Genomic DNA, 27,672 nt, shown 5'->3' with positions numbered 1-27,672 from the left:
GCTCCTTCTTCCCTGGAGATATCTGAATATATGAGGAGCGTCACCCCACCAAGAATCAACTTCTTGACCCTTTCTCATTGTTTCAGACAGGAAAAACCAGTAACTCAGCTGAGTTTGATTTTTTCTGTCGACTTTTGTTCTTTTTAAAATGCCACGACTAGGCATTAGATTTCGTCTTCCTCTTTGGTATTCGTCTTCTTCCTGTTCCCTTGATAAGGGTAAAGTCAACTCCTCATTCTTCGGCGGCAGCTTTAGAAACTAAATCTCAATTATTAAAATTTAAAAATATCGTGGTGACTTCAACCAAAAGAAGAAAAAACACTTCACCATAAAATAATTAAATGATAATAAACGGATTTGCTAAAGTCAACCGATAAGGAGCCATGACAGCTAAAAGAACGTGTTGGTCGTTATGTTGTTTTTGTATAAAGAAGACACGAATAGATCAATGTCAAAGATATGTATATAATTAAATTAATTTGGACAACATATAGGAATCGAGTGTTTTTTATTTACAAAGTACAAAAATGATACACAAAAACCATATGTAATATATGTATAAATATGTGTGAAGTTATCAAAGTCAACAAGTAAGCCTAAACAAGCGTTCGACCGGACATGCTGTCTATTGTCTAAAGTGTAAGGACCTGTATCTGTATTATATGTTGTAATGAAATCAAACAACACGATTTAACTTATTCTTACAAGAACAAGATCAGAGATCCCTTCTGCAAAGAGGGCAAGAAGCATGCTTCAGAAGCCACTTATCTATGCAATGTAGGTGGAACATATGTTGACACTGAGGCAAACTCCTAACCGTCTCTCCCACTTGAAAGTCCTGATTCAGATGTCAACCATCTCTAATCCGTAAAACTTTCGATATATTCACCAATTCTATCTATCCTATCTTTATCTTAAGCAGAATAACAATTCAAACAAACCTGGAGGCAGACAGAACAAGATGAGTTGTCTACGTTGTTGTTGCCTGTGATGCTGATCTTCGGGATCTTTTCCAGAGAATCACCAGTTAATCCCTTTGAGCTGCCCGTGTCAAATATGTCTGTTTGTTCCTGGAACTGTGACAACTCCACAGCTCCCATCTGTATCCACAAAGGCCGACAATGGTAAAAATGAGCAAATCATATATCTCCTAATAAGAAACTGAGAGATTGTATGGACAATTAGCGGAGCAGGCAATGTACCTGGCTCTGCACGGCACTTAGCATTGCTGGACCCATACGTTCTCGGACAAGTCTCCCACTCAAAAGGCTAGCAATGACGTCGATCTATCAAGTTTAACATCCATCAGTTTTTATGCAACTAGACACACAAAAAACTGATTAGTAAAAGATTACCAAGTAGAGGAGACATCCAATTCCAGACTGGTCTGATTGCCAGAGGATGAGAGAAGATTCAAAGACTTCGATGGAGAAAACAGCCCCGGAAACAGCCCCAACCGCAGCACCTCTTATGAACCCGCTCTCCGTTTCTTGGCCTATCAAAGCTCCTGTCAATGCTCCCAGCAAAGTGCCCACTGCGCCAAACAGTAGCTAAACCATCAAAAGTTTCCACCTTTTTCTCTTCTTCTTTTTCATTTCAAGAAGAAGAAGAAGAAAGTTTTGCAATCAAACAGATAGCTAGAATGCCTTCCTTTCTCTGCATCGATCAGACTAATGCTACAGCTATGGCGAGAAGAAAATCTATCATCTCTTAGTTTCCTTCATGTGCTCTGGCAAAACTACACAGAATGCTGGACTGCCTTTGCTATAGATTCTTCAAACGCAATTCTGCTATTTATCCCCACAAAAATTACTCAACTTGCTCCGATTTGTTCATTTTCTCGGGGATCAAGAAAGCTTTTGCTATCGAAGGGATAGGCTCTTCCAAAGGATCAGTCAAAACTCGGGCAATAACTGTCTTAAACGGGACATGATATAGAAGCCCTTATGGAAGACAATAGCTATTCATGCATGACAACTGGTAGAACATGACATATAACCTCTACAGATTTCAGACCAGACAAAGCGGAACAGGGAAGCCAAATGCCTACGACATCAAACATGAGAACCGGATCCAACACGAAATTCACCGCGAGAAGGAAAAAAAAAAGGTACGAACCGAAAGCGAAGAAGAAGGTTAAGATGGCGGAGAAGATGTTGCCAAGGACAGCTGAAACGGCGAAATTGCAGGCGTCTCTAATCCGTTCGACAAAATTCCCGGTAGAAGAGAGAGAGAGGGGACAAAACCTAGAGGAATACCCATAAGATTCCATGCCTTCTTCTGAATATTGTATAGCAAAAAAAAAAAAAATAGGCAACGGGAAAAAAAAAAGGCTTCGACGCGAATGATGGTGGAAGGGTCGTAGACAATTGAATACGAGAAAACCAAGGAGAGAGAGAGAGAGAGAGAGAGAGAGAGGCTACGTATATGTATGCCTTGTCTGAAATGGACCACCTTGCATCAAAGAAGAGGGAAGGGGATTCATTTGAGAGCAATTTAATCAGGGGTTTCTTCTGAATCTGCCATTTTTTTCTTCTAAGAGGACGAATTGAACCTCAGAAGGGAAAATATTTTTTTTTTCCTGTCTTTTCGTAGGTTTAATTTATTTTTTACAATTATTAAAAATTAAAATGGGTGGGACGGCGTAGCGGTTTCCGGCGTTTTGACAAAAAAACTAAAATATTTTTATTAGAAATTATATAAAACATTAATATATATATTGGTGATGATTTTGTTTAGTGTTATGATTTGATATTATTTTTCAGTATTATATTTTAATAAAAAAATACAATAGTATAATTTTTAGGTTTAATAATGATTATTTTTAATAATTTTTATAATAAAATTATTTTTTTACTTGAAAATAAATTAAATTGATAATATTTTTATTTTAAATGTATTATTTAATTATTATAAATTTAGTAAATAAAATGATACGAAAAATTTAATTAAAACTATTATAAAAGTAATATTTTTTTTGACAATTTATATCAAAACGCAACCGCAACCGTAATGAACCATTCACTTCTAACTGCACCCACCCGCAATCGCTACTAATAACAACTTCTCAACCAGTCAGTACTAATCATTTATAATCGCTATCAAACGTTTTGAAAACGCTGCCACCCGCAACCGCAACCGTTGCGGTACAACCAGTCGAACCTTTATTCTATAATTTGTGTAGTAAATGATAATTCTCTCGCACTAATCTCCAATCCATTCAAAGAAATAATACAATCTATCAGACAAATGTGGTGCCATCAAACTCTTACATAATTCTTTCTTTTTAAAAAAAAAAACAATCTTAATCTTGTAGGGAAGATGCTGCGTTTTGTGTTTATGCTTTCGAATAAAAACAAGAAGGAGAGTTGGGGCGGAGCGAACGAGTGGTTGAATTGGACCGTTACAAAAGGAAAGTCAAAACTCCCCACCTCCCTCATTTATTGGTCGTCTTTCTTTTGGCAGTTGCGAAAAGGGATGGTTGGGTTTTGGGTTCGATGCGTTTAGAGTTTTTAATGACACATATACACACACACATACATACATATATACATGATACATACATACATACATACACTTGTTTTAACCCACAGAGCACAGACATTCCGCTTCTTCTGCTTGTTAATTTCCCATATAAACGAAACACACAGATATATGATAAACATTCATGGAGCTGTCCATATCTATCCGGTACGAAAGAATCTCTCTGATATTGGTCTGGTTCACTCAGATCTTTACTTCTCTTTGTGATATATATTATATGTATGTTTGTAGTCATATCTTTGATCTGATTGAGCCGTGCCAATATCTCGGTGCTCTTCCGTCTCATCTTCCCTTTCCAAGCCATCCGATGTTCGCCCAGGTATTTTTTGGTATATATATCTGTCTTCCATGAGAATCTTAAACACGAGTCTCTGTTATAAAACTGATCATGATTTGGAACACGATCAGATCTTTTGAAGTGGGGCAACCATATTCTCTTTGGTAAGAAGTAGAGAACTCTGATCTTGTTTGGTTACAGTCGATGGGTTTAAGTCTCCGCAAACATGGTTTGATCACTTAAAAATCATATAGTATGATATATATTTTTGTATATCGAACTCAGTGGACGACAATGAGATCGATACTCTGTTGCATTGCATATATATATCCACCTTTTGTTTGAACAAATGTTGTGATCGAATCTTATAACGGGAGGCAATACAATTTTTGTCTGAGGAAGTCGTATACGCTAACAACATTAGCCTTCCTTTTTTATATATATATAATAATGATAATTATGAGGCCCACTTTAGATTTTAAGTCGTAAACAACACGTAAGAACCAAGTTTTAAATAATAATTGTGATGATATATGAAACTCAGAACAAAGAGAGAGAGAGAGAAGTGGTTCCACGTTATCGTCCTCCTGGATTACAAATCCAAGACAGAGAATGTTTCTAGACGCCTTTCCCCTCCATGTTCATCTCTCTCTCTCTCCCTATATGTATGTATGCATCATGTGTGTGTGTATATATATATATAAATAATGGTTACGTCCGGTTTTGATATTTTTAAGAATTTCGGAAGAATCATCCGGCAGGTACCTCGACTCTGCCATCAATTCCGACTTGTGTCTATTAAATTAGTTTTTTTTCCTTAAATGTATTGTGTACGATCACCCGTGCCATAAGCTACGTATATTATTCTTAAACCTTTTTTTTTTGTGTGGAGGACGTGCATACACAAATACAATATTTGAGAGATGGGATTATAACTTGTAAGTAATTTCATCTCAAGTCTCAGAAACTATTATTATAAAACAAATTGGCTCCGGTCCGGTTGGTTTCATATATATAGAATTAACGTTGTAATTAAAAAAAAGGATAATATATAGTTTCATTAATAAGGATATATAAATAACCCGAAGTACTTGTAATGGGTATTGTCATAATATGGATGGTATAAGCGATGGAGGAGCTGATCCAATCTGGCAAGCTCTTAGAGAAGAGGCCAAGTTCCAGGTTCCATTGTCGTTCCTCTCTCCATGTTTGACCATTCATATTGCAATATACATATAGATACATACATATATAATATGTATAGATACATATATGTGTGTGTGTGTATAGCAGGCAGGAGAAGAACCAATCTTAAGCAGCTTGATGTACGGGAGTATATTGTCCCACCAGTCCTTGGAACATTCTCTGTGTTCCGTCCTCGCCCATCGCCTCCACGGCCCTTCCCTCCTCCCTTGTCATCTTCTCGACATTTTTCTCAGCGTCGTCGCCGCTGACAGATGCGTTCGGCGTTCTATTCGCCTTGATTTGCAGGTCTTTATTTATTTTATTTCCATCGCATGGTTACATTGATTCCTTGTTAAATCCACCTGCAGATCCATCTTTAATTATTTGGAGTGTTTGGTCTCTTTTTGTAGGCATTTAAAGACAGAGATCATTCTTGTCTGTCATACAGCTCAGCTCTTTAAACAGCGAAATCTAAAAGACCTCACCTGCTGCATTTCGTCTCTCTCTCTTTTTCCTTGGAGAGGGAAAAGAAGGAAGAGAAACAAATTGAGGGGGGTAAAAATATAACACATGCATGATGTTTCTAATATATCATATTGGGTTCTATATTGGGCCTCGGCCCATTTCGAATGTGGCAGTTTAGAACACGGTGGACATTTCCGTTCGATTCCAGTTCCGTTATAGATAACCATATAGTATATATAGAAAATAAATGGATTATAAATTCTTTAAAACTAAAAATATCAAATAATATAAAAATAATTGATTTTTCTAAACGAATATTTTTATCCAAAAATAGAAACCGAAACAAATTGAATCGAATATAAAAGCTAAAAAGCGAATTTAAATCGATAGTACGTCGGATGCTTCACGGTCTCGTCAAGGTCCGGACCAGATGAAGCATTTGCTCATGATTGTAAAAGAACTTAATTTTGTTGATTAATCGATTTACCGTTATCAAAAAAAAATTTCGTAACAGAAGGAACCATCACGATCATTCGTTGGCGGAGTAAATCCACTCGTTTCATGCAATAGCCTGCAAACCATGTGGAACAAGTAAAGCGAAATGGATTTTGAAGAAGATGAAACCACTCTCAGAACCTTACTCTCCACCAACATTTTCACCTCAGCACTGATGTTCAAGAAGTTACTAAGCAAGACAACAATATGCTCATATATACATATACATATACGATATATATATATATATATATATATATATATATGCTTGAATTCTTGGGGTCTGATAATTTGATCGCGCTTTTGCCTATTTATCAGGTTCTTGGGATTGATATCCACCCAGGTACTTAACCCCTATTTTGATTGGACATGAATTTAAGGAGAAATAATTAACATTATGACAAAGATCATACACGAGCCGTACAGCATGGTGCAAGACTAACTCGGAACTGTTTGTGTGTATATGTACTTTGAGAGTAGATGTTGTATTCCTATATATATATATGGGCGTATATATATGTATACATACATGAGGTTTTGAACAGCGGCAAGGATAGGAGAAGGAGTGATACTAGATCATGGGACTGGCATCGGGCAGACAGCTACCATAGGAAACAATGTCTGGCTCATGCATGTAATTAAGCCTCCGGAATTCACTTGTTTATTATATCTTAATATGTACACATATGTACATATATATACGTACGTGTATATATATACACACGATCGATGAGCGTGTTTGATAAAATGTAAAATGTGCAGGGGGTTAAAATAGGGAATGACGGCCATTCAGAAATCGGGGACGGTGTCATAATTGGGTCCTGCGCCATTGTGCTTGGCAACGTAACCATCGGTGAAGGTGCGAGGGTGGCTGCTGCTTCCCTTGTTTCGTCACATATCCCTCCCTACCGGTACGTATATGTATCTATATATATATATATATGTACGTATTCCTTCTCCATGTATATATACATACATATATATATATATATATAATATAGGAGATGCGTATTGATTCTTTGAAGCATGGCTGGTGGAAACCCTGCCCAGTTGATTGGATACGTAGCCGTGCAATCGAGGGTAAATTTTTCGGAATCATACACTTTAATTAATAATTATCAACACTAATTAGTTATTAATTAATTACGTACCGATGATGATTTAGGAAGAAGGTGAGCATTCTCTCCCAATCCCAAATCCAACAGCTTTACCACCTCCACGTTGACATCGCGCCTAGCCACGTATTTTAGGGAGTGTGCGTTTTCGTATTCGGGAATATTTCTGTTCGAATCTTTTGGTTTTACAAAATATGTATCGGTTATTATATTATATTCTTTTCGATTCGATTCCGGTTTTTATTAAGAAATTTTAGATTTAAAAAAAAAAAATACTTTTTGGGGTTTTTTAAAATTCGGTTCTGTTCGGTTTAGTTATGAAAAAAATCAGTTTTCTAAAAATAATATCATTCGTAAATTTTGTAAAAATACATAATTTTTTGGTTTGGTACGGTTTAATTTCGAACAACCTTACTGAAACGTCCACCTCTTCGTACTTATAGGGTTTTCCAAGCGTTTGATATATGATATTTCATTACAGTGCAATTATCATATGTAATTACAGGGTTTTTGTTGTTAATGTACATAATTACATAGTTATAACTAACTAATATCTATTTGTGGTTATCGTTATTGTTCATCCAGCCATTTTATTTATTCTTTTAGCTTCTCGTGTGTTCTCCCTAGTTGTATCTATAGCGTCGCATTTTTGCTCGAGACCCGTAGGTTTTCGTGTATCCAAAAAACGCTATACCCATAGATTTTCGGATATCCTATCTCGGAGATATTTGGATCGTGGATAGTTATCATGGACAAAATAGAAAATGGTGCAACGACGCTTGAAACTCGTAATACAAATTCAGGTTCGAGATTTTTTTTTATAACAGTGAGAATCTGTCTCACGGCTTTTCGGACCGGACACCGTTTAATCCCGCGGACCGGACGATATCTCGAACAATAAATCCCCATCTCCGCACAGTAGGTTCAGATTCGAGTTTTCCAAAAGAAGGACAAGTGAAATTTGGAAAATTTTCCTCAGTTCGGCTATTCTCGATACCCGATTTCGGTTTCGATGATACAGACTCGGACCGCGTATATTCAGTTTTGTAAGACCGAGACCGGTATAGTATCAAAACAAACGAGGGGGATGAGATCGTAAATGAATAGCCGAGAATTGGGATACGGCTTATCCCCAGTTTAATACTTTAATTGATGGGTGCCTATTATTTATTTCTATTGCATCCAACTCCTGTTAGCTAACCAATCACATATTTTCTAATAAAATTAAAAAAAAATAGAAGAATAATAGCTCAACTCAGTCAATCTAGTCAAAATAATTTTAAAGTTTGAATTTATTTAGGTGAATTGAAATTTATTTGGAAAAAGATTAGTTTGGATTTTATTTTGGTAAATTTCTCTGAAATTTAAAAAAGCAACAGTAGAAAGGTAAAATTATAATTATTCCAAACGTAATCCAGAGGGCTGGTTTCGCCTTTTGTGGGATCGTCATCGTCTCCGTCTCCGTCGTGTTTTCCCCGACGATATATACAGCTCAGTTGTACGAGTTGAACGGGTCGAAGTGCCTCCAGAATCGGCGGAATCATCTCCCACTTCCCTTTCAGATTTTGAATTCTCCCTTCCGCTTTTCTCCTCCTTCGGATCTCTTCTTCTTCGCCAATTTCTGTCTGCTTAAGAGAGTCTTACGCCGATCGCAACTGGTTCGTCTGATGATCGAGTTCTGCTCTCTCGTTCTGAACGATTCAATCATGGTGGATGGTAATTTTCTGACGATATTCATCATGTTATGTGTGTTTCCAGTTGATTCGATATGGAAACGTGTGGGGAGGGCAGGCACAAGTTACACTCTCTTCTTCGCCTATGGGAGTTCCCTGATCAGTATGTCATCGAGCCTACTGATGGCTCTGGCTCTTCCTGCCTTAATATTAGTCGTGTTGATGGCTCCATGAAGATCCTCGGTTCGTTTCTTCTGCTTTTGATCCATTTATTTCTCTCGCCATTTTCTTTTGTCTGATTCTGTTTGGGTGAATCCCCAGAACAAGTCACCGAATGCAACTCTCTCCGGGTCCCAAAAATCAGCACCATTTTCGGTGTCGTTGGGATGCTCAAACTCCTCGCAGGTTATATCATCTTCCGATTCCCTAATTGGCTCTGTATCCGAGTTTTTTCACGCCACTCCATATTTCTTCTCTCAGGATCATACTTGGTGGTCGTGACGGAGAGCGAATGTGTTGGGTCGTTTCTGGGTCGTCCTATTTTCAGAATTACGTCTCTCAAGGTTCTTCCTTGTGATCATTCCCTTAAAAACTCGCCCGAAGAACAGGTGAAATCTCGTCTCGTGTCTCCTGGTTTCTCTTGAATATATGAGCTGTAACAACGGATAACCCTCAAATCAATTCTGCCACTTTCCACAGAAAAAGATGGAGACTGAGTTCTCTAGGCTGTTAAGCGTTGCCGAAAGGACATCTGGTCTTTACTTCTCATATGAAATCAACTTAACACTGAGGTAAATGGTTCATCTCCTGCGATATTCTGCACACATTCACCAATCTTGAACTCTAGGTATATGTAATCTTTCCCAAGGCATGAATAAGTTATTGATCTAAAAACATCCAGAGAAGTTTACAATTGTGCGTCTGGGTTGGCATGTTGTTAGTTTAATCGTTCCTTTTATTCTTTTCAGTGCACAGCGCTTGCATGACTTGGGTGATGAGTCTAAGTCACTTCCTTTGTGGAGACAGGTGACTACGTTGATGCTTTTACGCAATCAAGCAAAGAGTTTTTGTTGCTTCTTACTGAATGGACTGTAATCTTTACGGCAGGCTGAGCCTAGGTTTCTTTGGAACAATTATATGTTGGAAGTACTTATCGATAACAAGGTAAGTATATTACTTAGGTTCTTTTAGCTATTGTTTCTTTCCCCTTCGTTTTTCTCTCTTTCGTAATTTGTCACTCAAATACTCGTATTTTTGTCTTGGTGTTTCATATTTGCAGCTAGATCAATTCTTGCTTCCAGTAATTCAGGGGAATATCCTTTTCTATCAGTTGCTTCGTTATATGTTCTTTTTGTTTCCCTCCGCATGGTTACGTTTTGTGTTAATGTAATGCTCCTCCCTGGGCTCGGCTTTGAAGCATTTCCTTAACTTGTAATCACGTTTTCATAGTTTTCAAACAGCCATTGGAAGAGATATTTTTGACATTACTCTGATTGCTAGGAGGTGCACCAGGAGAAATGGTAATTGAATTTCTACGCTGCAGCTCGTTTCTTCCTGATATACATTACTTTGAACTGTTAGATTTTATCAATCTACAAGAATGGACAAAATTCATTAGGTAGTCTTGATTTCAGTTTCTAGTGTGAAGGTACAAGTAGGTTACTGCAACTTCATTGATTTGTCTGACCACTCCAATAGCCATATAAGTTTTTGTTTTCTTTCTAGAAGATGAAATGTGATGCTCTTTCACCTGTTTAGGGAAAAAGAAGCTTTGTGCCTTACTATCAGTTAGAAACTTATTCTTTTGGATTAATGGAGACAGGAAGTCTTCAGCTGCAGAAGATCTAGATTATACATCTTTGGTCGTCTTACCCTTATTTTGTATCCTCTGCAAGGTACACGTATGTGGCGAAGAGGAGCTGACCCTGATGGTTATGTCGCTAACTTTGTGGAAACTGAACAAATTATCCAGACAAGCGGATACACATCATCATTTGTCCAGGTTATTTAACTTCCCATGCTTGCGTCCTGTGAAATTTTCTTAGGCTACGAATCTTCTGTCAATTTGCAGACGCATCGATTTGTTTCTGGTTAGCATTTTAACTAATGGGTGCTGAGACCGTGGTCATTTTCTTAGTTATTGTCATTCTGTTTATGCTGTGTAGGTTAGAGGTTTGATGCCTTTCATGTGGGAACAAATCGTAGATTTAACTTACAAGCCCAAGTTCGAGATTGTCCGTCCGGAAGAAGCTGTGAGTGTTGATTTCTTGTTAATCGTTAGCTCTTCTTGCACATTTAGCTCATCTAAGTTACTTGCATTGATTACATCTCTTTCAGCCACGGATAGCTGAACGTCACTTTCTGGACCTGCGGAAAAAATACGGATCCGTTTTGGCAGCTGATCTTGTCAATAAGGTGCATATCCTTTTGAATTCACTTGAACGTTTGTATAATCATGGGACCAAATGTGCAGGAACTCTCCTGTTTGTCGATTCGTCTTGACCAGTATGTAAATGTGTACTATAATCAGTAAATAAAAACACAGTCTCATAGTTGTACGCCAATTTTTTTACTCTGTTGCTTCTTCACTGACCAGCATGGAGGTGAGGGGCGCTTAAGCGAGAAGTTTGCAAGTGCTATGCAGCACATTACTGGTGACGATGTAAGGTAGTTAATCCTTTCCTAATATCCTTATTTGGTTTTTTATATTGTTCTTATAAACTCATTATGCCCTATCGTGTAGATACCTGCACTTCGATTTTCATCGCATCTGTGGGCATGTTCACTTTGAGCGGTTATCAATTCTGTATGAACAGATCGAGGATTTTCTCGAAAAAAGCGGGTATGAATTTCTTAGACTTTTATGGGATAAGATATTGAAACCACAAGTTGATAATCTTCTTCCATGAAGCAACATTATGTCAATGTTTTTTTTCGAACTTATCTTCCCATTGAATCACCCAGGTACTTTTTGTTGAACGAAAAGGGTGAGAAGATGAAAGAGCAACTGGGTGTTGTCCGGACTAATTGCATAGATTGCCTAGATCGTACGAATGTCACCCAGGTTGATCAAAATAAATTGATGTTGCTCTTAACTGTCCGATGTCTCTTAATGTTCTTTGCTCATTCTTGGACGCATTTACTACTGAATGCAGAGCATGATAGGTCGAAAGATGTTGGAATTTCAACTGAAAAGGATTGGTGTTTTTGGCGCTGAAGAAACTATAAGCTCACATCCAAATTTTGACGAATGCTACAAAATATGTCAGTATTTTGTTATCAGGGGATATCTCCTTTTGCACTTCCGCGTAGATGGTTCTGATAAGCTATTCTGGGCTGATATTTGTTGCTTGTGATGTGCCTTCAGTATGGGCGAATCACGGTGATGACATTAGCATTCAGTATTCTGGCACTCCTGCATTGAAAGGAGATTTCGTCAGGTATCTCGTTTGTTTAATCTCTAATTTTTTCTAAGTACACTCTAACTGGTTGAATTCTAGGTATGGGCAGCGAACTGCACAGGGGATCCTTAAGGATGGGTGGAATGCCCTCCTACGCTATTACCTTAACAACTTTGCTGATGGAACTAAGCAGGTTGGCAACTTTAGACAGTCATTCTCAGTGTCTCGATATCCATTATGCTGTCTGAAATCATTTGCTCAATCCTGCATCCATAACTGCTGAGGAATACAAGTCCTGGTTGTGTATTAATTTCATCATGAAGCTGAAACATGTCGTGGTCGTGTTTTACATGTTTTGGTCGTGTGCAAAGGATGCGATTGATCTCCTGCAAGGACACTACATAGTCGCCGTGAGCAGAGACATGGGTCCAGCGGCTCAGAAGGGAGGTCTTGAGGCCATAGCTGTATGTTTCTTTTACCAGATAATAACTAACTACCTCGGCATATGATATGAATAATGTAGATTCTATAGTCTAAGTGTCACAATTTGTCTCATTTCTCAGAACTTCCCAGCAGCACTATCGGTGGTCCTGATCAGTTTATTTTTCGCCACAACGTCTCTGAAACAAGGTAAGGCGATTCTGTAGCTTGTCATTGGACTTTGTTGAGTAGGTGGAGCTTGGAACCAACAGTCAAGAGTCATAGTCCGAGTCATGGAAGATAGATGTTTACAGTCAGTGTTGGTGTGCAGCTGGGCGTGATTACAGGCAGTTGTTCTTCTCGGTCATGTGGGCGGGCATCGGCCTGGCCGTAGGGATGTTCGTGAGGGCCAACGGCAGGATCTTTTGCAACCGGCCTCGTCTCCACAAGCCTAGATCTTGAATATCTACTGTTATCCGTCTGATCTTTTTTTTTTCCTTTCAAATTGTTACTGTGAATTCTTCTTAGTAGTGAATACCCACGTTTATTCTTTCATTTACTTGGCCTGAGAGCCGAACTTGTTCTCATTTATGTTTCTTGTTACTGCTCAGACCACGGAAGCAGCAGTTGTTTCATTCAGGTGGAGGATCCTATTTCTTGTCGCTTGCCACGCCTAAGCAGCATCCTAACCATTCTCCGTCTATATCTGATTTTCGGATACCCGTCTCCCGTTCAAATCCGAATCTGTGAATACCCGTAAAGCTATATCCGAATTGAGATAACATTAGGAGTGTAAAACGGACCGGTCTGAATCAGTCCAATCCGATTCGTTCCGATCTGGAAAAATTTTAGTCCAGTCCAGTCCGACCTGTTTTTTAGCTAGCTTAAATATATCAACCCAACTCATATCGTCTTAGCTCGTGAATCTGCCCGCGAACCAAATATATAATTTTTTAAAATAAAATTTTAATACTAAAAATATTTAAAACTAATTTTTATATTTAAAAAATATTTAAAATATAATAAAATAAAATAAAATTTTAAACAAAAACAAACTAAATATGTAATAAAAAAAATATAATTTGTATATAAAAATATTTTAAAATATATTAAAATATTAAAATTAAAAAAAATATTTTTTTGGCCCGTGAATTACCCGAGACCCGATTTTTTCTGGATTCAAATATTTTGAACTCAACTCGGAAAAATGTGGATCGACTCACGAGCCGACCCACGATCCGCGGCTCGTTTTACATCCCTAGATAACATGATTTTTAAAAACAAGTACAAAAAGAAGTATCGTATATTTTTGCTGTATGAATACAAAAAGAGAGCATAAAGTACTAGCTCGACTATGATATTTATTAACCATAACATGATATTTCGCAGATTATTATTATTTTTAAACCGTGTTTATGAATGATTCACGAACCTGACTGTTGTCGGAATTTTTCAGGTTTAAATGGTTCACGAATCTTTTGGTCTAGATTTTTAAACCGATTTTCTTTCTGTTGGGCATTTTGGAAGTCGGTTAGATTATATTTATTTCGGTTTAAAAAAACTTAACGATCCGATGTTTATATTGAATTCGGTTTTATTTTGATTCAGGTTAATTTAAGAAAATTCGGTTTTTTAATTAAATTTTATTTGGTTTAGATCGGTTTGATTTTTTTTTTCGATTTTAAAGAAGTACTGTTTGGGCTTGCCTCGGAGAGATTGTGTAAACAATAATAGCCCAACGATAAAACACCGAGGAAGGAAACTCCTGAGATTTCCCACGAGAATTCCAGATCGATCATCAGCGAAGCGCCATGGGAGGAGAAAGCCTGGTGCACAGTCGCGTCCATTTCGTCGCTCCTCTGTCCTTCTTCATCGTCGTCCTTTTCCAGTTGCTGTCAAAGTGGCTCGACCGATTAAAGAAGGTAACCCTTTGGCCCTGCATTCTTCCAGATTTTGAGTTCCATCTATCTGAGATTTGATTTACTTGAATTCTCTCTCCAGAACGGATCCAGGAACACGGGAGAAGCCGAGTTGCGATCCGAAATTAAGCGTCTCTTGAAAGAGGCCGGCACCTTTTCTGAGTAAGAGGCATTTTGTTTTTGTTAAATTCGGCGTCTGTCTGATGATGACGACGAGTGCTGTTCTTTTTTATACCTTTCATCTATTAGAGATTAGGCACATAATCAGGCCGCATGGTTTGAGAAATCCAGATTAGGGTTTGTGTATTTCATCAGGGTTTCCTCTTTGTTCGTAGGCCATCCACATTCGCCCAAGCGGCAAAACTTAGGAGGTTGGCGGCTGCTAAGGAAAAGGAACTTGCAAAATGTGAGTATGTTCTTCTTGCTAGAAATTAGGTTCTGTTTACTCTTAGTTTTTGGGTATGCGTCTTCTTGTTGGATGCTTTCACTGGTTAACCACAGAGCAAACAGTATTTTGGCATTCAGAATACTGATCACAGTTAGCTATAGATCTGAATATTATCAGGAATACATGAACATCGAATCGTGACCTTAGACTATAGAACTCTTTTCTCTTTGGCTCTGAACCATTTGGCTCAGTTTTACAAGGTTTATACCTGATAGAGGGGTCCAAGCCTCCAGTTTGATTTTGTTTCTGGTAGCTTGCTCTCTCTCTCTCTCTCAGCTAGGCATGCTTCACTATCTTTTACATAAAGAGGCACACCTCTCCATATTGTAGTGATGAAACTGTATAATACATTTCTGCATTTCAGGCCTGGAGCTGCAAAAGAGAGAAATAAACCTGTCTTACGAGCTGTACGGAAAGGTTCTATTTGTTTCCAAGGTGAGTATTTGGTGTTAGTCAAGCTTCTTCATTGCATCTGAGCCCATTGCATTACCGAGTCTCTACCCCTCACTCGTTGTATATAGGCTGTGATATATATCTCCTGGGTGTTTTGGTTCTGGAGGAGCCCGATCGCCATTGTCCCTAAACAACTGGTGCAGCCCTTTGGTGAGACCCTAACATGTTCCCAATTGCTAAATCTCTTTAGCGGTCATGGCGTATTATGCTTTCTACATTAGCATATACCTGATGCAGCTTCAGATATATATATACATATATGTGCATAAGACAAGAAGCTCAGTGAAACAGAGGATCTTCCATTAAGCTGCTATAATTTTGGTTACACCTTATCGTAGGGCGCTTGATATCTTGGGGAGCAGGAGGGGAGCTGAGCGGCCATGTTATGGTCATCCATTCTTCTCTTGTTTCTCAATCTTTTTTTGTTTTTTTTTGGGGCACTTTTTAGGGTTTCTGCTTTATAGATCACTCCAATTCTGTTTGGTAGATGAATATTTCTTGTTTGATTATGAGGTGCAGGTTGGAATCATACCTTGGCTGATACTGTCCACAAGAGTTAGCAAATACGTCTGCAGAGCCATCGAATTCTAAATCATTCGGTTCCATGCGGACAGGCAGGCCTTGTTACGGTTTAGGAGAAATTAATTGTTCCCGTTGTCAGAGATCAACAGCTTCAATAACACCATATGTTAAATTTGTATATTCAATTTTGTTTTTTGTTTAAACGGCCTCATATGCCAATCCATTTGATATTATTAATTGTTTTGATATATTTGTATATATATATATATATATAGTGTTTGGATACGTCAGAAAAGCGATGTGGATTCAAAAGGCTCAAATACTTAAATTTTGTTCGGTCAAATATTTTCCGACAGGTTTGATTTTCATCCCAAATTGATGATCAGGTCGTCCAAGCTCTTTGCATCTATTAATTTCGAACTAATTGCAAACCAAAGCATGAGGCATGTAGATGGGCGATGATTAATAATGGCATTCGCCATTAAGGCCCATTTAAAGGTAAATAGGCCCATTTTGTTGGGCTTATCCGAGACCCTTCGGGTTGGAGAGGCAAGTATTTTTTTGGGGGGTTATTTAGGGCACGCCACCTTCCCTCCCCGCCCCCGCAGAGTCGGAGAATTGAATTTCTGGAAATCAGCGAGGTACCGACCCGACAGGTCATGTACGGATCCAGAGGGTAAGCAGTGATTTTTGGAAGAACGCCATCTCCATCTCGTTTATCTGTTTCTTCTCCTTATTCTTTTTTTTCCTTCATCATTTAATTGTTTGCCCTCGGTCTCCGACGAATTGCATTAGGAACGTCCAAGTAGTTTAAGGCCTTTAAGAATTCCAGCTGATGCATATATGTGTATAATCGGTGTCCGATTGGGATCTTGTTGGTCGATTCTGGGCTTAGGGGTGTACAAGTTACATCATGTAGAACAACAGGGTATGGTCTGCTTGTCGGATACTAATGGGAAACTCTATGGGGTAGCCTTTTCGTCAGAAATTGCCCTCACATAGTCACATCTGCCTTTGGTGTCAAAATTGCCTCATTTCTTTTCTGTTTGCGTCTTTTTTTTTCTCTTGGATGATGTTTCCATTCGCATCGTTCATTTTCCATGAATCATTGCCCTGTTTTTGTTTTCAAGTTTATGCTTTGTGTTGCGAGTGGCGAATGTTTGGCAATTGCAAGCCGTAGATGCACTTTCGAGTTTCGAGACATGTTATTGGTGTAGGGGTCATACGATGTTTGCTTAGAGAGGATATAGAGATAGTTACAGATGCCAGGGAAGGTTGGGTTGGGTATGGTTATATTAACTGGATGAGAGGGGGATCTTTTCGGGTTTCTTTTGTTTGCATAATTGAAGGGCAATGTTGGGAAGCGGGGGGGTTTCGGAGGTCGGCTCAAAGAGACAAAGAATGATGCAATCAAATACATACTTTGCAGCTGGCAGCGGCATCCCACCCTACGGATATGGTGGCGGATTTCAGCCACCGATATTCCCTGTGGTACGCTTGAGGGGTCTTCCTTTCAACTGCACTGACGTGGACATCTTCAAGTTTTTTGCCGGATTGGACATCGTGGATGTCTTCCTGGTCAACAAAAACAGAAGATTCTCCGGAGAGGCATTTGTTGTATTTGCTGGGCCTATGCAGACGGAGATTGCACTGCAGAGAGACCGACAGAATATGGGCCGGAGATATGTGGAGGTTTTCCGGTGCTACAAGCAGGATTACTACAATGCTGTGGCTGCTGAGGTAAACTACGAAGGAATCTATGGAAATGACGATAACGGGCCCTCCAATGCAAAGAAGTTCAGTGAGAAAGATAAGGTGGAATACGCTGAGGTTCTCAAGGTGAGAGGCCTCCCTTATTCAGTGAAGAAATCTCAGATCGTAGAGTTTTTTGGCGGGTACAAGGTGACTGAAGAAAGGATACGCATAGTGTATCGGCCAGACGGGAAGGCCACTGGAGAGGCATACGTGGAGTTCGAGACGGCAGAGGAGGCCAAGAGGGCGATGGCTAAGGACAAGATGTCGATCGGGACAAGGTATGTGGAGCTGTTCCCATCGACGCTGGACGAGGCGAGAAGAACTGCTGAGTCAAGGTCCAGGCGTTGAGAGCTGGTGTCTGTTCTTGTCTGTGTATCATTTCTAGGATGTTTTCAGATGTGAATTTCAGAATATTTTTGCTGAAAAACAGAAACTATCCAGATTTACTCTTTATGTTAAGATTACAGATTCAAGGCAGCTCTAGTAAAACTGGGCTGAGTTCAATTCCATCATAGATCATCGCATTTCATAAGAGGGAAACAAATATAGGAGGTGATGTGATTAAACAAAACAGGGTAAGTTGGAGGAGAGTAATGTACGGTATATTACATAAAATGAATTCAGTTTCAGGACCAGAATCAGTCCTTGGAGGCCAAAATTTCCTGCAAGGCGGTCCAGGTGCCGGACACGGCGATGACAAGGCCGACAAGAAGAATGAGAACGTCGGCCACCATTCCTTTGAGGGAAAGCTCGTCCTTGAAAGCCCGGAAGTGGAACAGAGAGGGCAGGACGAAGCCGAGCACGACGCAAACACTGCTTCCGACAAGGGACAAGAAGTCGGCGAAGTTAGGGACGAGCAAAGCAACGAGGGTCACGACGAGGACTGTGGACCAGCGGACCCAGATCGAGTAGCGTGAGCCACAGAGCCGCCTCTCGATGACCTCGTAGACAGGGTTCATCATGAGCGGGAAGGTGAAGAAGAGGTTGATGCCTAGCCCTAGCTGCACCAGTGTGCTCACCACCCCCGTTCCCAGGTTCGTTGTTATTATGTCTCTGGTCTCTTCGCCGTAGGCCATGTACCCCAACACGCCGAACGCTCCGTACATAACCGAGATCAATGCCATGGCCAGCCCCAGTGCCTTCCCGAACTTGTCTTTGTATTTCGCCTCCAGCTCCAGCGGCAGCACCTGGTTCCGCCACCCATATCCAGGCTCTTAGCTTTGGTTCAAAGGATAAGAAAAGAAGAGAGAAAAGAAAGAAGAAGAAAGAGTACCATGCCGATCCCTTCGAATGCGTAGACTGCGACGCCGAGGCCGTAGAAGAAGACAGAGAGGCTCCCGACGGCACGAAGAGGAGGTCGTCGTTCCAAGAAGATGAGAACGTCCTGGACCATAACGACGAGAGTGGCGGCGACGTCGACGATATCGGCGAAAATACTGAGAGGGGCGAGATGGGTGAGGGTCGGGATGGAATTCAGACCCAACTGGAAAGGGAAACATCCCCAGAGGTAGAAGGAGGAAGGGGCCAGACCCAGAATCCGATGAGCGCCGCGGCTGAAGAGATTGACGAGAGTGGTGGCGACGAAGATGAGGTAGCTGACGCAGAAGCCGGCCTGGGAGAGGACGAGCATGACGTCGACGGCGAGACGACCGGCGGGTCCGCAGACGGCGAAGCCCAGATCTCCGAAGGACGCGATCTCGGAGAAGCCGGTGAGGGATTCGAGCTTGCGACGGGTGAGGACGAGGAGCATCATGCAGAAGAAGGTGAGAGCGGCGACGGAGAAAAGCATTAGCAGACCCATCAGCCATCCCGTCTTCTTGAAGGTGTAGGGAAGGCCCAGCACTCCTGCCCCTACAATGGCGATGAACACATTCGCGAATGTTTTCGAGTGAGACGACAGTTTCCGCGGTCCCAACAGAGGCGTGTCTTCTGTCGGAATCCAAGGTAACGTCTGCGACGACGATCCTGCCGATTCCTGATCGTAGTTCCCCATTGTTCCCCGATTTTGTCGGATCTGAATCTCAGAAATGGTTTCAGTTCCAGTTCCAGACGATGAAATATAAAAGAGAAAAGAGAAAAACTTGGGAGATTCGTGAAGAGAAAGGAAGGAGGTCACTGTCTCGTCATATGAAATTTTTTTGTTCGGTCTCTGTCTTCGCCCGACGACGAATCAAGGAGGAACGAGTGGTCTCACTTGATATTTATATAACAGATTTTATAATATACCAATAATAAATGAGGAACAAATCAAACGATATTTAGTGTTTAAACAAAATACTCAGAATATCATTTCTGGTTTATTGTCGGTTTGAACTCCATAACGCATTGATCCGTGGAGTAATTGGTGTCTAGAAGATTCACAGGGAATGAATTTATTTAATAATTGTATTTATAAAAAAAAAAGAAATGAGATTTTAGCTAGAAGAATAGTAGAAATTGCTATCAAAACAATAATTGAAAGAAAGAGAAGAGGAGAGGACATGGTGTTTTGCGTTTGAAACGTAGACGTCGCTATCAAATCTGCACCTCCACGTATCTGTGGCCAACTTTATCACGCCTTCGTCCCAACTGTGGGCCCCGCCTTCTTTTCTGGGCTGGCTTACAGTATTATTTAAAAGCCCATCTTGGCCCATTACACATCTCCCGTTCCCTAACGGTAATGATTATGTTTGCGTTTCGGTATTCTGTTAAGGAATAATTCGATTCGATTTTTTCTTGTTTTAAAAAATTATATGTCAATCGATTATTATTTTATATTCGGTTCAGTTCGATTCCAGTTCGGTTTCGATTTATTAAAAAAATTAAAATTTTCTTAAGAAAAGTTTAGTTTTCCGGGTTTTTATAATTCGGTTCGGTTCGATTTTAGAAAATTCGGTTATATCGAACGATTCGGAGAAAAATATCATATTTTTAATTCAGTATGGTTCGATTCCAAAGAATCGCCCTGAAACGTCCATAATGATAATCCATTATCTGAACCGAACCGAAAATCCCCCGAGAGAAGATCCAAGTTAGTGTGCATACTTTTCCCCGGATATATCTAAGTACAGTTCTGATTTTTATATCGGATTCTATACAATAAAGTTAAATGTTGGTTCGAATGGATCCGATACAAAACCAAACTGTCCATCTCCAATCTAAACTGATCGACAATTTTATTATTGCAAGAAAAATATCGGATCAAAACTTGTAGCTTTTGAACTACAAAAAGAGTTAAAAACTTCTCAGAAGCAAAAGGCATACAACAGAAAAAAGTTCATCTCTCAAACGTGTGTTCACAAGCCGGCGTCGGGAAAAAAAAAAAAACAAGCTGAATCAGTCGTTGTTCAAGACACCCTTGAGGAGATCCAAGCCTTCGGCGGAGATGCTCCTCCTCTTGTGGGACCTAGGGATCTCGATCTTCGGCGGCGGCTCCGGCGAGAAACAGACAACCAGCACCGTCAGATTATCGCACGTGTTCCTCTGCAGAGCCTCCTTCACCAGCGCCCTCGAGCTTCTCTCCGGGTCGTTGTGGCTCATCAGCTCTTTCCTCACCATCGTGACCGCGCACTGGCTGCTCATCACGTCCCACAGCCCGTCGCATCCCATTATCAAGAACTCGTCCTCTTCCGTCAGCACTATCTCCTCCAGCTCTGGCTCGCAGCTCAGCGGGCACTTGGACCCTTTGGCTCCTTTGATGTGCCAGTCGCCCAGCGCTCGAGCCACCGACAGCTGCCCGTTGAGGTATCCGTCGTAGATTACGCCCCCGAGTTTCTCGATCCTTAGCCTTTCCGAGGTGGTGTTCGGCTTGTGATCCTTTGATAGCTCGATCGCTCTCCCTCGTTTCCCCAGCACGGCTCTTGAATCTCCCGCGTTTGCTATCAGCATTGTCCTGCATTTTCCCCCTTACATTCTGTCATGTTCATCAGTGTAAGAAACAATGCCGCATCATGTCAACAGAGATTTATCATACCACCTTTCCAAGATCAGGGCAGCGAGGGCGGTGGTGCCAGAGGTTCGATCGAGGGACAAGGCATCTGCCAATGCGTGGTCTGTTTTCACGAACGCGCTCCTTATAGCCTTCTTCCTGCTGGTTGTGAAGTTCTGGTCTTCGGCTATGAACTTGAGCATGTTCTTCCTTGCAAACAATGCAGCATCTACCCCGCCATGTCCATCGAACACCTACAACATGTAGAGTGATCTCTCAACAATCAAGATCTTATCTTTCTTTTCCTAAAGAGATTGCCTCCAAAGGGTCGGCCAAATAATTTGATCTCTCACCCCGTAGAAAGCTCCTGGAGGGGAGGCATTTGCTGCAGAGCCGAGATGCCCCTGAAGATCGTCCACGCATATGAATTCATCTTCCATGAACTGTTTGGGACCTTTGTCCGAGCAACTACCAGATCGGAACATTGGCTGAAACTTGGAAACCTCATTTATTGGAGACTTGGAACCAAATCTATCATCTCCTTCCTGCAACAGATCATAGCAGAGGACAAATAAATAAGTTTGAACTGGAACCATATCTGTCATCCGCCGTTTTCAGAGCCTGATAGATAATAGATCCGATTGAAGATACGCGAGAAAAAGGAATGGACGGAAAGAAATCAGCAAAGAAGAGAGATGAACCAACGGAATCGATCAACCAGGCACTGCTGCTGCAATGGCGGATTACGGAGAGATTCCTGGGAGGTTTGCCGGAGCTCAGCTGCGTTATTTTGTCGAACGCTTCGTCTGGGGCCTCCAGACTCGTGGTTATCATCGCCGATACATCCGTCACCGGAGCCATTTCCAGATTTCGATCGCTCTTCTTCTTCTTCGATCGTAGCCTTATAAAAATAGCTTCGCCCTCTCCCTCCCCTTCTCCTTATTTCCCTCGCACATCACGCCAATTGTCCAAGCGACACCCTTTTCGCCACGTGTCATCCACTTGATTGTTGAATTGTCAAATCAAAATACAGACGCCTTTGTCTCCCCCACTTTCCTCTTCGAACTTTTGTATCTCGGAAACGACAACCTCACTTATATATGGAAAATAATTCTATGTATTTATACTATAGTATTACTACTACATACGAACAATAGATATTTATAAAATTTCTATTCATAAAAAAAAATTTAAGGATTGAAAAAATTAAAGGAGGATTCTTGAAAAAAAAAAAAAAAAATAGTTTACAAATAGAAATCTCGTCTGACATCTCAAGAGTTAAAAAAAAATGCGGGTAAGGTGGATGGACATCGTTGCATTAACATCACATTAACTCAATTGCCGTCTGCTCTTCTTAAGAACCTAACTCGTCAAAACCATGAAAAAGAACAACAAAAAATCTGTCCGATGATGATATCACTCGGCAGCAGACTTGGCTTGAGGCCTTGAAGGTAAAACACAGACGCTAGAAGCCACGGCAGACGGCTGAAACTCGGCGAAAAATCGCACAAATGACACAGTAATAGTCGGCAGCTGCTGCCGTCCCAACGAAAGCGGTACTATTTTGTAACTTAAGATGTGCTCTAACTTTGGAAGAATCGAGACCGTGCCGCTATGAGAACCGGACAAGACAAAACTCTGCGCATCCGTCAGAGTAAACTTCACTTCTTGCAGCAACTGTGTCTGGTTTCGGATTCTGATTGCGTACGTGAAAGGCTCTCCAAGAATTGCATAAGGAGGACAGTCCAAACTCACAACCAATGGCGATGCCTCCACGTTTACATCAGGGAGTTTGTGTTTTGTAGTAGAAACCCATTCCTCTCTGATGTTGTTCCCTTGCTGCCTTCTTGTCCATTTTAGATTCACTGTTCCAAGACCGAGCTTCGGGGTTTTCACCTTCGGAATCACGATGAAAACCTTTTTGAACTCTTCTCCCGGTATAAGATCTGCACAGTCTGAGAGGTCTCCATCTCCATCCGCATGCAAAATCATACATGAAGTTCCTCCAACCTCGTCATCACCTTCGATGGACATAGACACCAGCTTTAGTGGAATCTCTGTGCAATTTTTGGCATTGACTACTAACACAGTTTTTTCATTTAAGGGGAGAGATTGTATGTCTTCAGAATCAGGAACCGGTTTGATCATACTTAGCAGTAAGTGGTCCCTCCTGAATGGCAACATAAACCGATTGCTAATCAAAAGCGGAGTCTTCCCTTCAATCTGCAAGCTCTTATGAATGTGAACCTTTTGGGCATTGACTTCACTAGTGCCATGTGGCGAGTAACCTAACGACACAAAAAGCATGACAGGTTTGGGTCTGTGCCATTTGATTTCTAGTTTGCAAGACCATGACTCCTCTTCCTTTAGATCTGGAACAGAAACCAACCCGAAAGATTGCTGAATTTTCTTTATTTTATCTGCCTCAGACTGAGAATCCTTGCTGCCCTCTGCCCCGGTAATACCACAGAGCTCCACATGATGACTTTCTAAAGAGAATGGTTCTGCTTCTCTGGGGCTAAACAAACCACCACCTTTCACATCCACTAGGTTAATCTTGAGTTCACCGTTATATACAGAGTGGCCCTTTGAAGTTATCATGATAGGCATTGTGAAATCCTCACCAACTAATGCAGGGCCAGAAGCGCCTAGAGTGACATCCACCAACGGTTCAGGTTCTTCGACTTGGGTAGCTTTCTGCCCAAATAATGCAAGAATCGGGTCCTTTGTTGGAAGAGTTTCAAAACGATTCTCATGCTTCCAGATAGGTAAATCCCCCATTGATGCAGGGCTTTCAGCTCTCGAACAGATCGTGAAGTGGGGTCCTAATTTTGCAAGAACGGATAGACATTCAAGCTTGCCGCTTTGATCTGCCAGCAGAAAAGAACTAATGTGAGAACCGATAAACTGGAAATTGAATCCAGAAACAATCATACTTGGGCCTGCTTTTCTGGGAAGTTCCAGAACAGTGTTTTAGGTTAAAACCCGAATTTGATACAACACTGTAACTAGGTAAAAAGATTGAAATTGGCCTACGGTTTCGATGTAACAAATCACCACAGATGGAGGTAAAATAATAAGATTCAAATAAAACCTCTAAAAATAACTCCACTCACCAGGCTTAATTTCATATGTTAAGCGTGACCATTTGCTTGGCACAAGCACCAGTGATGGCTCACTCTCTACTCGGCGACCACTAGATTCACCATCAGATACAGAATCCAGTAAAGGCCTCTGGGCATTCCTAATTATAAAATTGCACTCTGATTGATTGAAATAGACCTCCAGCTGATCTATGTCAACGGGAACTGGTAGATGAGACAGCAGTGACAAAGTAATAAAGCATGAAGCGTGAGGCTTGATTATCTGCTCGTGAAAAGCAACAGAAGATAAGAGCACGGGTCTTAGGGGACTGATGACATCAATCTCAAGACGAAGGGGACTATCACTGGTTACTTTGAGATTACTTTCTCCCTCAGGTGACAGCTCCGTTCCACCACACACTAGAGTAAAAATTTCTCGATGTATACTTTCTCTTCCTGAATCATTGGCAGGCCCGCCAGGACCATATTCTTTGTACGCAGAAGACGGGAGGCTAGTGGCAGATGTTACAGGTAGAGCAGCCATTTCAAGGGAAACTTCTACAAAATCTTTCAAAGCACCAAGGTTTCTCGAACACTCTCGCAGATATCCTAACACATCCCAAAGTAAAGTTACCCAGCCTTCTTGTCTGTACAAGCTTGCTGTAATATCAAAAAACTCCTTTGCGTTGATGTAATCAGCCAAACCAAAGTACTCCCGAGCTACTTCAAATCCACAAAGAGCAGCCATCCTCTGGACCTTAAGGTTGGAAAATGATTCATAAGATTTTTTCAGCCAAGCAATAATTTCAAAGGAATCCTGAAATCTCTTTGCTTCAGAAATTGCAAACCGCGTGTAGTCTCTATCTGTGATACTGTAAAACAAGAGAATAGAAAAGCAAAACATATTACACAATGATATTTAAAGATAGGCACTGATGTGTAGGCATTAACCACAAACTACTTACGGGTGAAATGTAAGAGCTTCTCCCTTCTCAAGTAACTGAGCAAACTGACCCACATAGAGTGATGGTGCAACAGACTCAGAGTTGCTATCATTCTCTTCAGCAGCTTCCGACATTGACAGCACAAGTTCCAGAGCAGATCTCTTCTCCTTGAGGTAATGAGCAGCTAACTGCTTTGAGGAAACAGACACAAGATGAAAACACAAATATTTTAGGAAGAAAAAAATGAACTGAAAAAAAAAATAGAAAAGCCAACACTGTTTGGATATTAATATTTTCGCTAGTAAACATAAGAGAAAATGCCTGACCCGATAGTAATATGCAGGATAAAACTCAAACTCAGTCAAAAGTCTTTCAGCTGTTCCTTGGTTTAAGGATGAAGTGCTTTGAACAGCTGTTGAACTTGTCTCCAGCAACTCAGCAAAAACAAGAAACTGCCGGCTCATCCAATCCCAGTGGAGAAAAATGACTTCTGGAGATCCAACAACCTTCTCATATGACGCTTTATGCTGATGAAACCATGTCACAGCCTCTACGAACTTTCCACTGTGTAATAAAAGTGTGGATATCTTGAAATGCAATTGCTCTGCTAGAGTTTTAATCTCGACCAAGCGTTGAATTGCAGGCAACCTTGTCGATGTACCAATCATCTGTTTGAAGAAATGAAACTCCTCAGTCTAAAGAAGTGGCAGATTTGTGCCGACTGTGACGACCATTTACGTATCTAGAGAGGCTTGTCAACTAAAGTAGAAAACTTATGATGTATATGACAGAGTGCAAGGGAAATAAGACGGAAAAGGTGACAAAGAAAATACATCACGCAAGGTGGTGTAAGCATCTTCATAAAACTTCAAGGCTTCAGCCCATTCTCGACGAAACTCTGCAAATACAGCGACCTAGCAGTCATGGTGTGATGAATGAGTCTCGGTTTCCCCATATACCTTAATAGAGTGGTTCAATTAAGCCAAAGAAATGGAAAAGCATACTTTGAAGCAGTATCGAACATTCAAGTCAATGGAATTGAAGTTCTTTTTCTCAATTCGAGTTTTGATTCTTCGTCCCTCTTCCCTGTAATAGGTAAGGGATAACTCTGCAAATGTTGACGCCATCCTGCAGATATATTGTACAACAGGTAATGCCGAGAACAAAGATGGTGTGTTGTGTTGCATAAGACAAGAGGAGAGAAACGTGCCTGGAGAGAGAGAGCTTGAGTTCAGAGTCCACGTTGGGATCGAAGAAAAGCACGTACTTAGAGTCTAATTCAGCACGCTTGCGCAGTGCCGTTAGACGATCTTCGCTCATTTCCTCTATACAAACGAGAAGCCAAGGAAGAGTAAGCGACGAGGGCTGGTGAAGGGACAGCAATAAGAGCGAAAAAACGTTGAATGTTACCATGGGTAGAAGACTGGACCACCACGAGCACCAATTTGATGTTCTTCGGACGAATTACGGATCTGGGGATGAGAATCGAGATGTTAATCCGGCATATTTTGTAGGAAAAGTAATTGGGGAAAAGGGTGTGAGAGAGAGAGAGAGAGAGAGAGAGAGAGAAGAGGAAATACTTGAGGACGTCGAGATCGGAGCAGACCTGAAGCCACTGAGTGGGATCGCCGGAGATGTGATGAGAGGGAAAGAAGGCGGCGATGAGAGAAGGGACCTTGGTGCGATGCTTGAGCAACCAATCACGTTTCAAGATGCCGCCGCCGCCGCTGGAAGTCTGAGAAGAGGAGTCGGGGAGGGAGAGAGGATCTCGGAGAGAAGAGGATCGGTGAGTCTGATGCTGAGGGGAGAAGAGGAGAGAGAAGTGGGAGATGTCGGGGAAGGCGAGAGGATTGATGGGAGGCTGCTGGGAATGGAGGTGCTTAGCGACGGAGGCATGAACCTCCGAGCATCCTACCAGAGCCACCAGACTCACCGGCGGCGTCCTCAGCTCCTCCGGGTACTCCTCCATCGATCCCGCGATCTCGATTCAACTGGAATGAAGTCGTAAACAAACCACCTGAATCTCAAATCTCTCCCATTCCCCCTCTTGGGCCTCGATGACGGGCT

General features: G+C 41.0%; 7 protein-coding genes and 2 long non-coding RNA genes across 20 annotated transcripts; 5 read left to right on the top strand and 4 right to left on the bottom strand.

The window, feature by feature from the left end:
- Window positions 1-169: 169 nt before the first annotated feature.
- On the bottom strand, window positions 170-2,569 carry LOC104819167 (NEP1-interacting protein 2-like). 3 transcript variants are annotated; one of them, XR_002024455.1, is made up of 7 exons: window positions 2,424-2,569; window positions 2,119-2,246; window positions 1,356-1,534; window positions 1,203-1,286; window positions 942-1,100; window positions 706-860; window positions 170-258 (listed from the first exon to the last, which is right to left on the bottom strand). XR_002024455.1 is itself a non-coding variant. In XM_010549103.1 (6 exons), the coding sequence occupies exons 1-6, from the start codon at window positions 2,483-2,485 to the stop codon at window positions 716-718; spliced, it is 735 nt and encodes a 244-aa protein (XP_010547405.1). In that variant the 5' UTR covers window positions 2,486-2,566; the 3' UTR covers window positions 448-715. The 3 variants fall into 3 exon arrangements, 2 of the variants coding, with proteins under 2 accessions (XP_010547405.1, XP_010547406.1); XM_010549103.1 differs by lacking the exon at window positions 170-258 and having other exon boundaries at window positions 448-838; window positions 2,424-2,566; XM_010549104.1 differs by lacking the exon at window positions 170-258 and having other exon boundaries at window positions 448-838; window positions 2,119-2,516.
- Window positions 2,570-3,525: 956 nt separating this feature from the next.
- On the top strand, window positions 3,526-5,465 carry LOC104819163. Of its 5 annotated transcripts, none has more exons than XR_772764.2 (6): window positions 3,528-3,690; window positions 3,775-4,581; window positions 4,713-4,758; window positions 4,948-5,002; window positions 5,114-5,311; window positions 5,416-5,465. It is a non-coding gene; the product is annotated as an uncharacterized LOC104819163 (long non-coding RNA). The 5 variants fall into 5 exon arrangements; XR_772763.2 differs by having other exon boundaries at window positions 3,529-3,690; window positions 3,775-3,862; window positions 3,952-4,758; XR_772765.2 differs by having other exon boundaries at window positions 3,529-3,690; window positions 3,775-4,485.
- A 531-nt stretch (window positions 5,466-5,996) lies between these two features.
- On the top strand, window positions 5,997-7,311 carry LOC104819162. Of its 2 annotated transcripts, XR_002024451.1 has the most exons (5): window positions 5,997-6,308; window positions 6,511-6,599; window positions 6,728-6,876; window positions 6,991-7,045; window positions 7,131-7,311. It is a non-coding gene; the product is annotated as an uncharacterized LOC104819162 (long non-coding RNA). The 2 variants fall into 2 exon arrangements; XR_002024450.1 differs by having other exon boundaries at window positions 6,000-6,599.
- A 1,181-nt stretch (window positions 7,312-8,492) lies between these two features.
- LOC104819161 (phosphoinositide phosphatase SAC6-like) lies at window positions 8,493-13,163 on the top strand. The gene is made up of 21 exons (XM_010549099.1): window positions 8,493-8,738; window positions 8,839-8,996; window positions 9,075-9,158; window positions 9,234-9,361; window positions 9,453-9,544; window positions 9,722-9,779; window positions 9,861-9,917; window positions 10,033-10,066; window positions 10,193-10,273; window positions 10,649-10,755; window positions 10,919-11,005; window positions 11,091-11,168; window positions 11,350-11,420; window positions 11,497-11,595; window positions 11,718-11,817; window positions 11,909-12,017; window positions 12,121-12,193; window positions 12,254-12,347; window positions 12,526-12,618; window positions 12,718-12,784; window positions 12,906-13,163. The coding sequence occupies exons 2-21, from the start codon at window positions 8,849-8,851 to the stop codon at window positions 13,034-13,036; spliced, it is 1,791 nt and encodes a 596-aa protein (XP_010547401.1). The 5' UTR covers window positions 8,493-8,738; window positions 8,839-8,848; the 3' UTR covers window positions 13,037-13,163.
- Window positions 13,164-14,294: 1,131 nt separating this feature from the next.
- Window positions 14,295-16,162, top strand: LOC104819160. The gene is made up of 7 exons (XM_010549098.1): window positions 14,295-14,496; window positions 14,576-14,655; window positions 14,829-14,899; window positions 15,306-15,376; window positions 15,463-15,544; window positions 15,733-15,782; window positions 15,914-16,162. Exons 1-7 carry the CDS (start codon window positions 14,386-14,388, stop codon window positions 15,983-15,985), a joined length of 537 nt encoding a protein of 178 aa, XP_010547400.1. The 5' UTR covers window positions 14,295-14,385; the 3' UTR covers window positions 15,986-16,162.
- Window positions 16,163-16,369: 207 nt separating this feature from the next.
- LOC104819158 (heterogeneous nuclear ribonucleoprotein F-like) lies at window positions 16,370-18,130 on the top strand. Of its 2 annotated transcripts, none has more exons than XM_010549094.1 (2): window positions 16,370-16,592; window positions 17,346-18,130. In XM_010549094.1, the coding sequence occupies exons 1-2, from the start codon at window positions 16,385-16,387 to the stop codon at window positions 18,017-18,019; spliced, it is 882 nt and encodes a 293-aa protein (XP_010547396.1). In that variant the 5' UTR covers window positions 16,370-16,384; the 3' UTR covers window positions 18,020-18,130. The 2 variants fall into 2 exon arrangements, with proteins under 2 accessions (XP_010547396.1, XP_010547398.1); XM_010549096.1 differs by having other exon boundaries at window positions 16,503-16,592; window positions 17,266-18,130.
- Window positions 18,131-18,166: 36 nt separating this feature from the next.
- On the bottom strand, window positions 18,167-19,958 carry LOC104819159 (amino acid transporter ANTL3). The gene is made up of 2 exons (XM_010549097.2): window positions 18,945-19,958; window positions 18,167-18,858 (listed from the first exon to the last, which is right to left on the bottom strand). The coding sequence occupies exons 1-2, from the start codon at window positions 19,662-19,664 to the stop codon at window positions 18,310-18,312; spliced, it is 1,269 nt and encodes a 422-aa protein (XP_010547399.1). The 5' UTR covers window positions 19,665-19,958; the 3' UTR covers window positions 18,167-18,309.
- An 844-nt stretch (window positions 19,959-20,802) lies between these two features.
- On the bottom strand, window positions 20,803-22,532 carry LOC104819157 (probable protein phosphatase 2C 47). 3 transcript variants are annotated; one of them, XM_010549091.2, is made up of 4 exons: window positions 22,284-22,532; window positions 21,932-22,123; window positions 21,624-21,832; window positions 20,803-21,542 (listed from the first exon to the last, which is right to left on the bottom strand). In XM_010549091.2, exons 1-4 carry the CDS (start codon window positions 22,437-22,439, stop codon window positions 20,987-20,989), a joined length of 1,113 nt encoding a protein of 370 aa, XP_010547393.1. In that variant the 5' UTR covers window positions 22,440-22,532; the 3' UTR covers window positions 20,803-20,986. The 3 variants fall into 3 exon arrangements, with proteins under 3 accessions (XP_010547393.1, XP_010547395.1, XP_010547394.1); XM_010549093.2 differs by having other exon boundaries at window positions 22,280-22,372; XM_010549092.2 differs by having other exon boundaries at window positions 20,912-21,542; window positions 21,627-21,832; window positions 22,284-22,526.
- A 271-nt stretch (window positions 22,533-22,803) lies between these two features.
- Window positions 22,804-27,605, bottom strand: LOC104819155. 2 transcript variants are annotated; one of them, XM_010549089.1, is made up of 9 exons: window positions 27,186-27,605; window positions 27,016-27,077; window positions 26,816-26,930; window positions 26,610-26,733; window positions 26,439-26,519; window positions 25,932-26,273; window positions 25,627-25,793; window positions 24,695-25,533; window positions 22,804-24,448 (listed from the first exon to the last, which is right to left on the bottom strand). In XM_010549089.1, the coding sequence occupies exons 1-9, from the start codon at window positions 27,572-27,574 to the stop codon at window positions 22,995-22,997; spliced, it is 3,573 nt and encodes a 1,190-aa protein (XP_010547391.1). In that variant the 5' UTR covers window positions 27,575-27,605; the 3' UTR covers window positions 22,804-22,994. The 2 variants fall into 2 exon arrangements, with proteins under 2 accessions (XP_010547391.1, XP_010547392.1); XM_010549090.2 differs by having other exon boundaries at window positions 27,212-27,285.
- Between the last annotated feature and the right edge of the window lie 67 nt (window positions 27,606-27,672).

The sequence above is a fragment of the Tarenaya hassleriana genome, unplaced genomic scaffold (genome assembly GCF_000463585.1).
Source record: "Tarenaya hassleriana unplaced genomic scaffold, ASM46358v1 Cleome3, whole genome shotgun sequence".
Taxonomy (NCBI): domain Eukaryota; kingdom Viridiplantae; phylum Streptophyta; class Magnoliopsida; order Brassicales; family Cleomaceae; genus Tarenaya; species Tarenaya hassleriana.
Note: the sequence above shows the minus strand (reverse complement) of the source record. Positions and strands in the feature narration are given on the sequence as shown.

Bases quoted from the DNA above. Each gene is read 5' to 3' on its own strand.
- LOC104819167 (XM_010549103.1), bottom strand. From the start codon at position 2,485: ATGAATCCCCTTCCCTCTTCTTTGATGCAAGGTGGTCCATTTCAGACA. The intron at 1,535-2,118 runs GTTCGTACCTTT...TGTTTGGCGCAG, and splicing joins AACCTTCTTCTTCGCTTTCG to TGGGCACTTTGCTGGGAGCA. The intron at 1,287-1,355 runs GTAATCTTTTAC...TAAACTTGATAG, and splicing joins TTGGATGTCTCCTCTACTTG to ATCGACGTCATTGCTAGCCT.
- LOC104819161 (XM_010549099.1), top strand. From the start codon at position 8,849: ATGGAAACGTGTGGGGAGGGCAGGCACAAGTTACACTCTCTTCTTCGC. The intron at 10,274-10,648 runs GTAATTGAATTT...ATCCTCTGCAAG, and splicing joins GAGGTGCACCAGGAGAAATG to GTACACGTATGTGGCGAAGA. The intron at 11,006-11,090 runs GTGAGTGTTGAT...CATCTCTTTCAG, and splicing joins TTGTCCGTCCGGAAGAAGCT to CCACGGATAGCTGAACGTCA.
- LOC104819160 (XM_010549098.1), top strand. From the start codon at position 14,386: ATGGGAGGAGAAAGCCTGGTGCACAGTCGCGTCCATTTCGTCGCTCCT. The intron at 14,656-14,828 runs GTAAGAGGCATT...CTTTGTTCGTAG, and splicing joins GAGGCCGGCACCTTTTCTGA to GCCATCCACATTCGCCCAAG. The intron at 15,545-15,732 runs GTGAGACCCTAA...ACCTTATCGTAG, and splicing joins ACAACTGGTGCAGCCCTTTG to GGCGCTTGATATCTTGGGGA.
- LOC104819158 (XM_010549094.1), top strand. From the start codon at position 16,385: ATGGCATTCGCCATTAAGGCCCATTTAAAGGTAAATAGGCCCATTTTG. The intron at 16,593-17,345 runs GTAAGCAGTGAT...CATACTTTGCAG, and splicing joins GTCATGTACGGATCCAGAGG to CTGGCAGCGGCATCCCACCC.
- LOC104819159 (XM_010549097.2), bottom strand. From the start codon at position 19,664: ATGGGGAACTACGATCAGGAATCGGCAGGATCGTCGTCGCAGACGTTA. The intron at 18,859-18,944 runs GTACTCTTTCTT...TGGCGGAACCAG, and splicing joins CATTCGAAGGGATCGGCATG to GTGCTGCCGCTGGAGCTGGA.
- LOC104819157 (XM_010549091.2), bottom strand. From the start codon at position 22,439: ATGGCTCCGGTGACGGATGTATCGGCGATGATAACCACGAGTCTGGAG. The intron at 21,833-21,931 runs GTGAGAGATCAA...TACATGTTGTAG, and splicing joins CTCCAGGAGCTTTCTACGGG to GTGTTCGATGGACATGGCGG. The intron at 21,543-21,623 runs GTATGATAAATC...GGGAAAATGCAG, and splicing joins GCCCTGATCTTGGAAAGGTG to GACAATGCTGATAGCAAACG.
- LOC104819155 (XM_010549089.1), bottom strand. From the start codon at position 27,574: ATGGAGGAGTACCCGGAGGAGCTGAGGACGCCGCCGGTGAGTCTGGTG. The intron at 26,734-26,815 runs GCACGTTTCTCT...ATATATCTGCAG, and splicing joins CTCAAGCTCTCTCTCTCCAG to GATGGCGTCAACATTTGCAG. The intron at 24,449-24,694 runs GTGAGTGGAGTT...TTCTGCTGGCAG, and splicing joins AACATATGAAATTAAGCCTG to ATCAAAGCGGCAAGCTTGAA.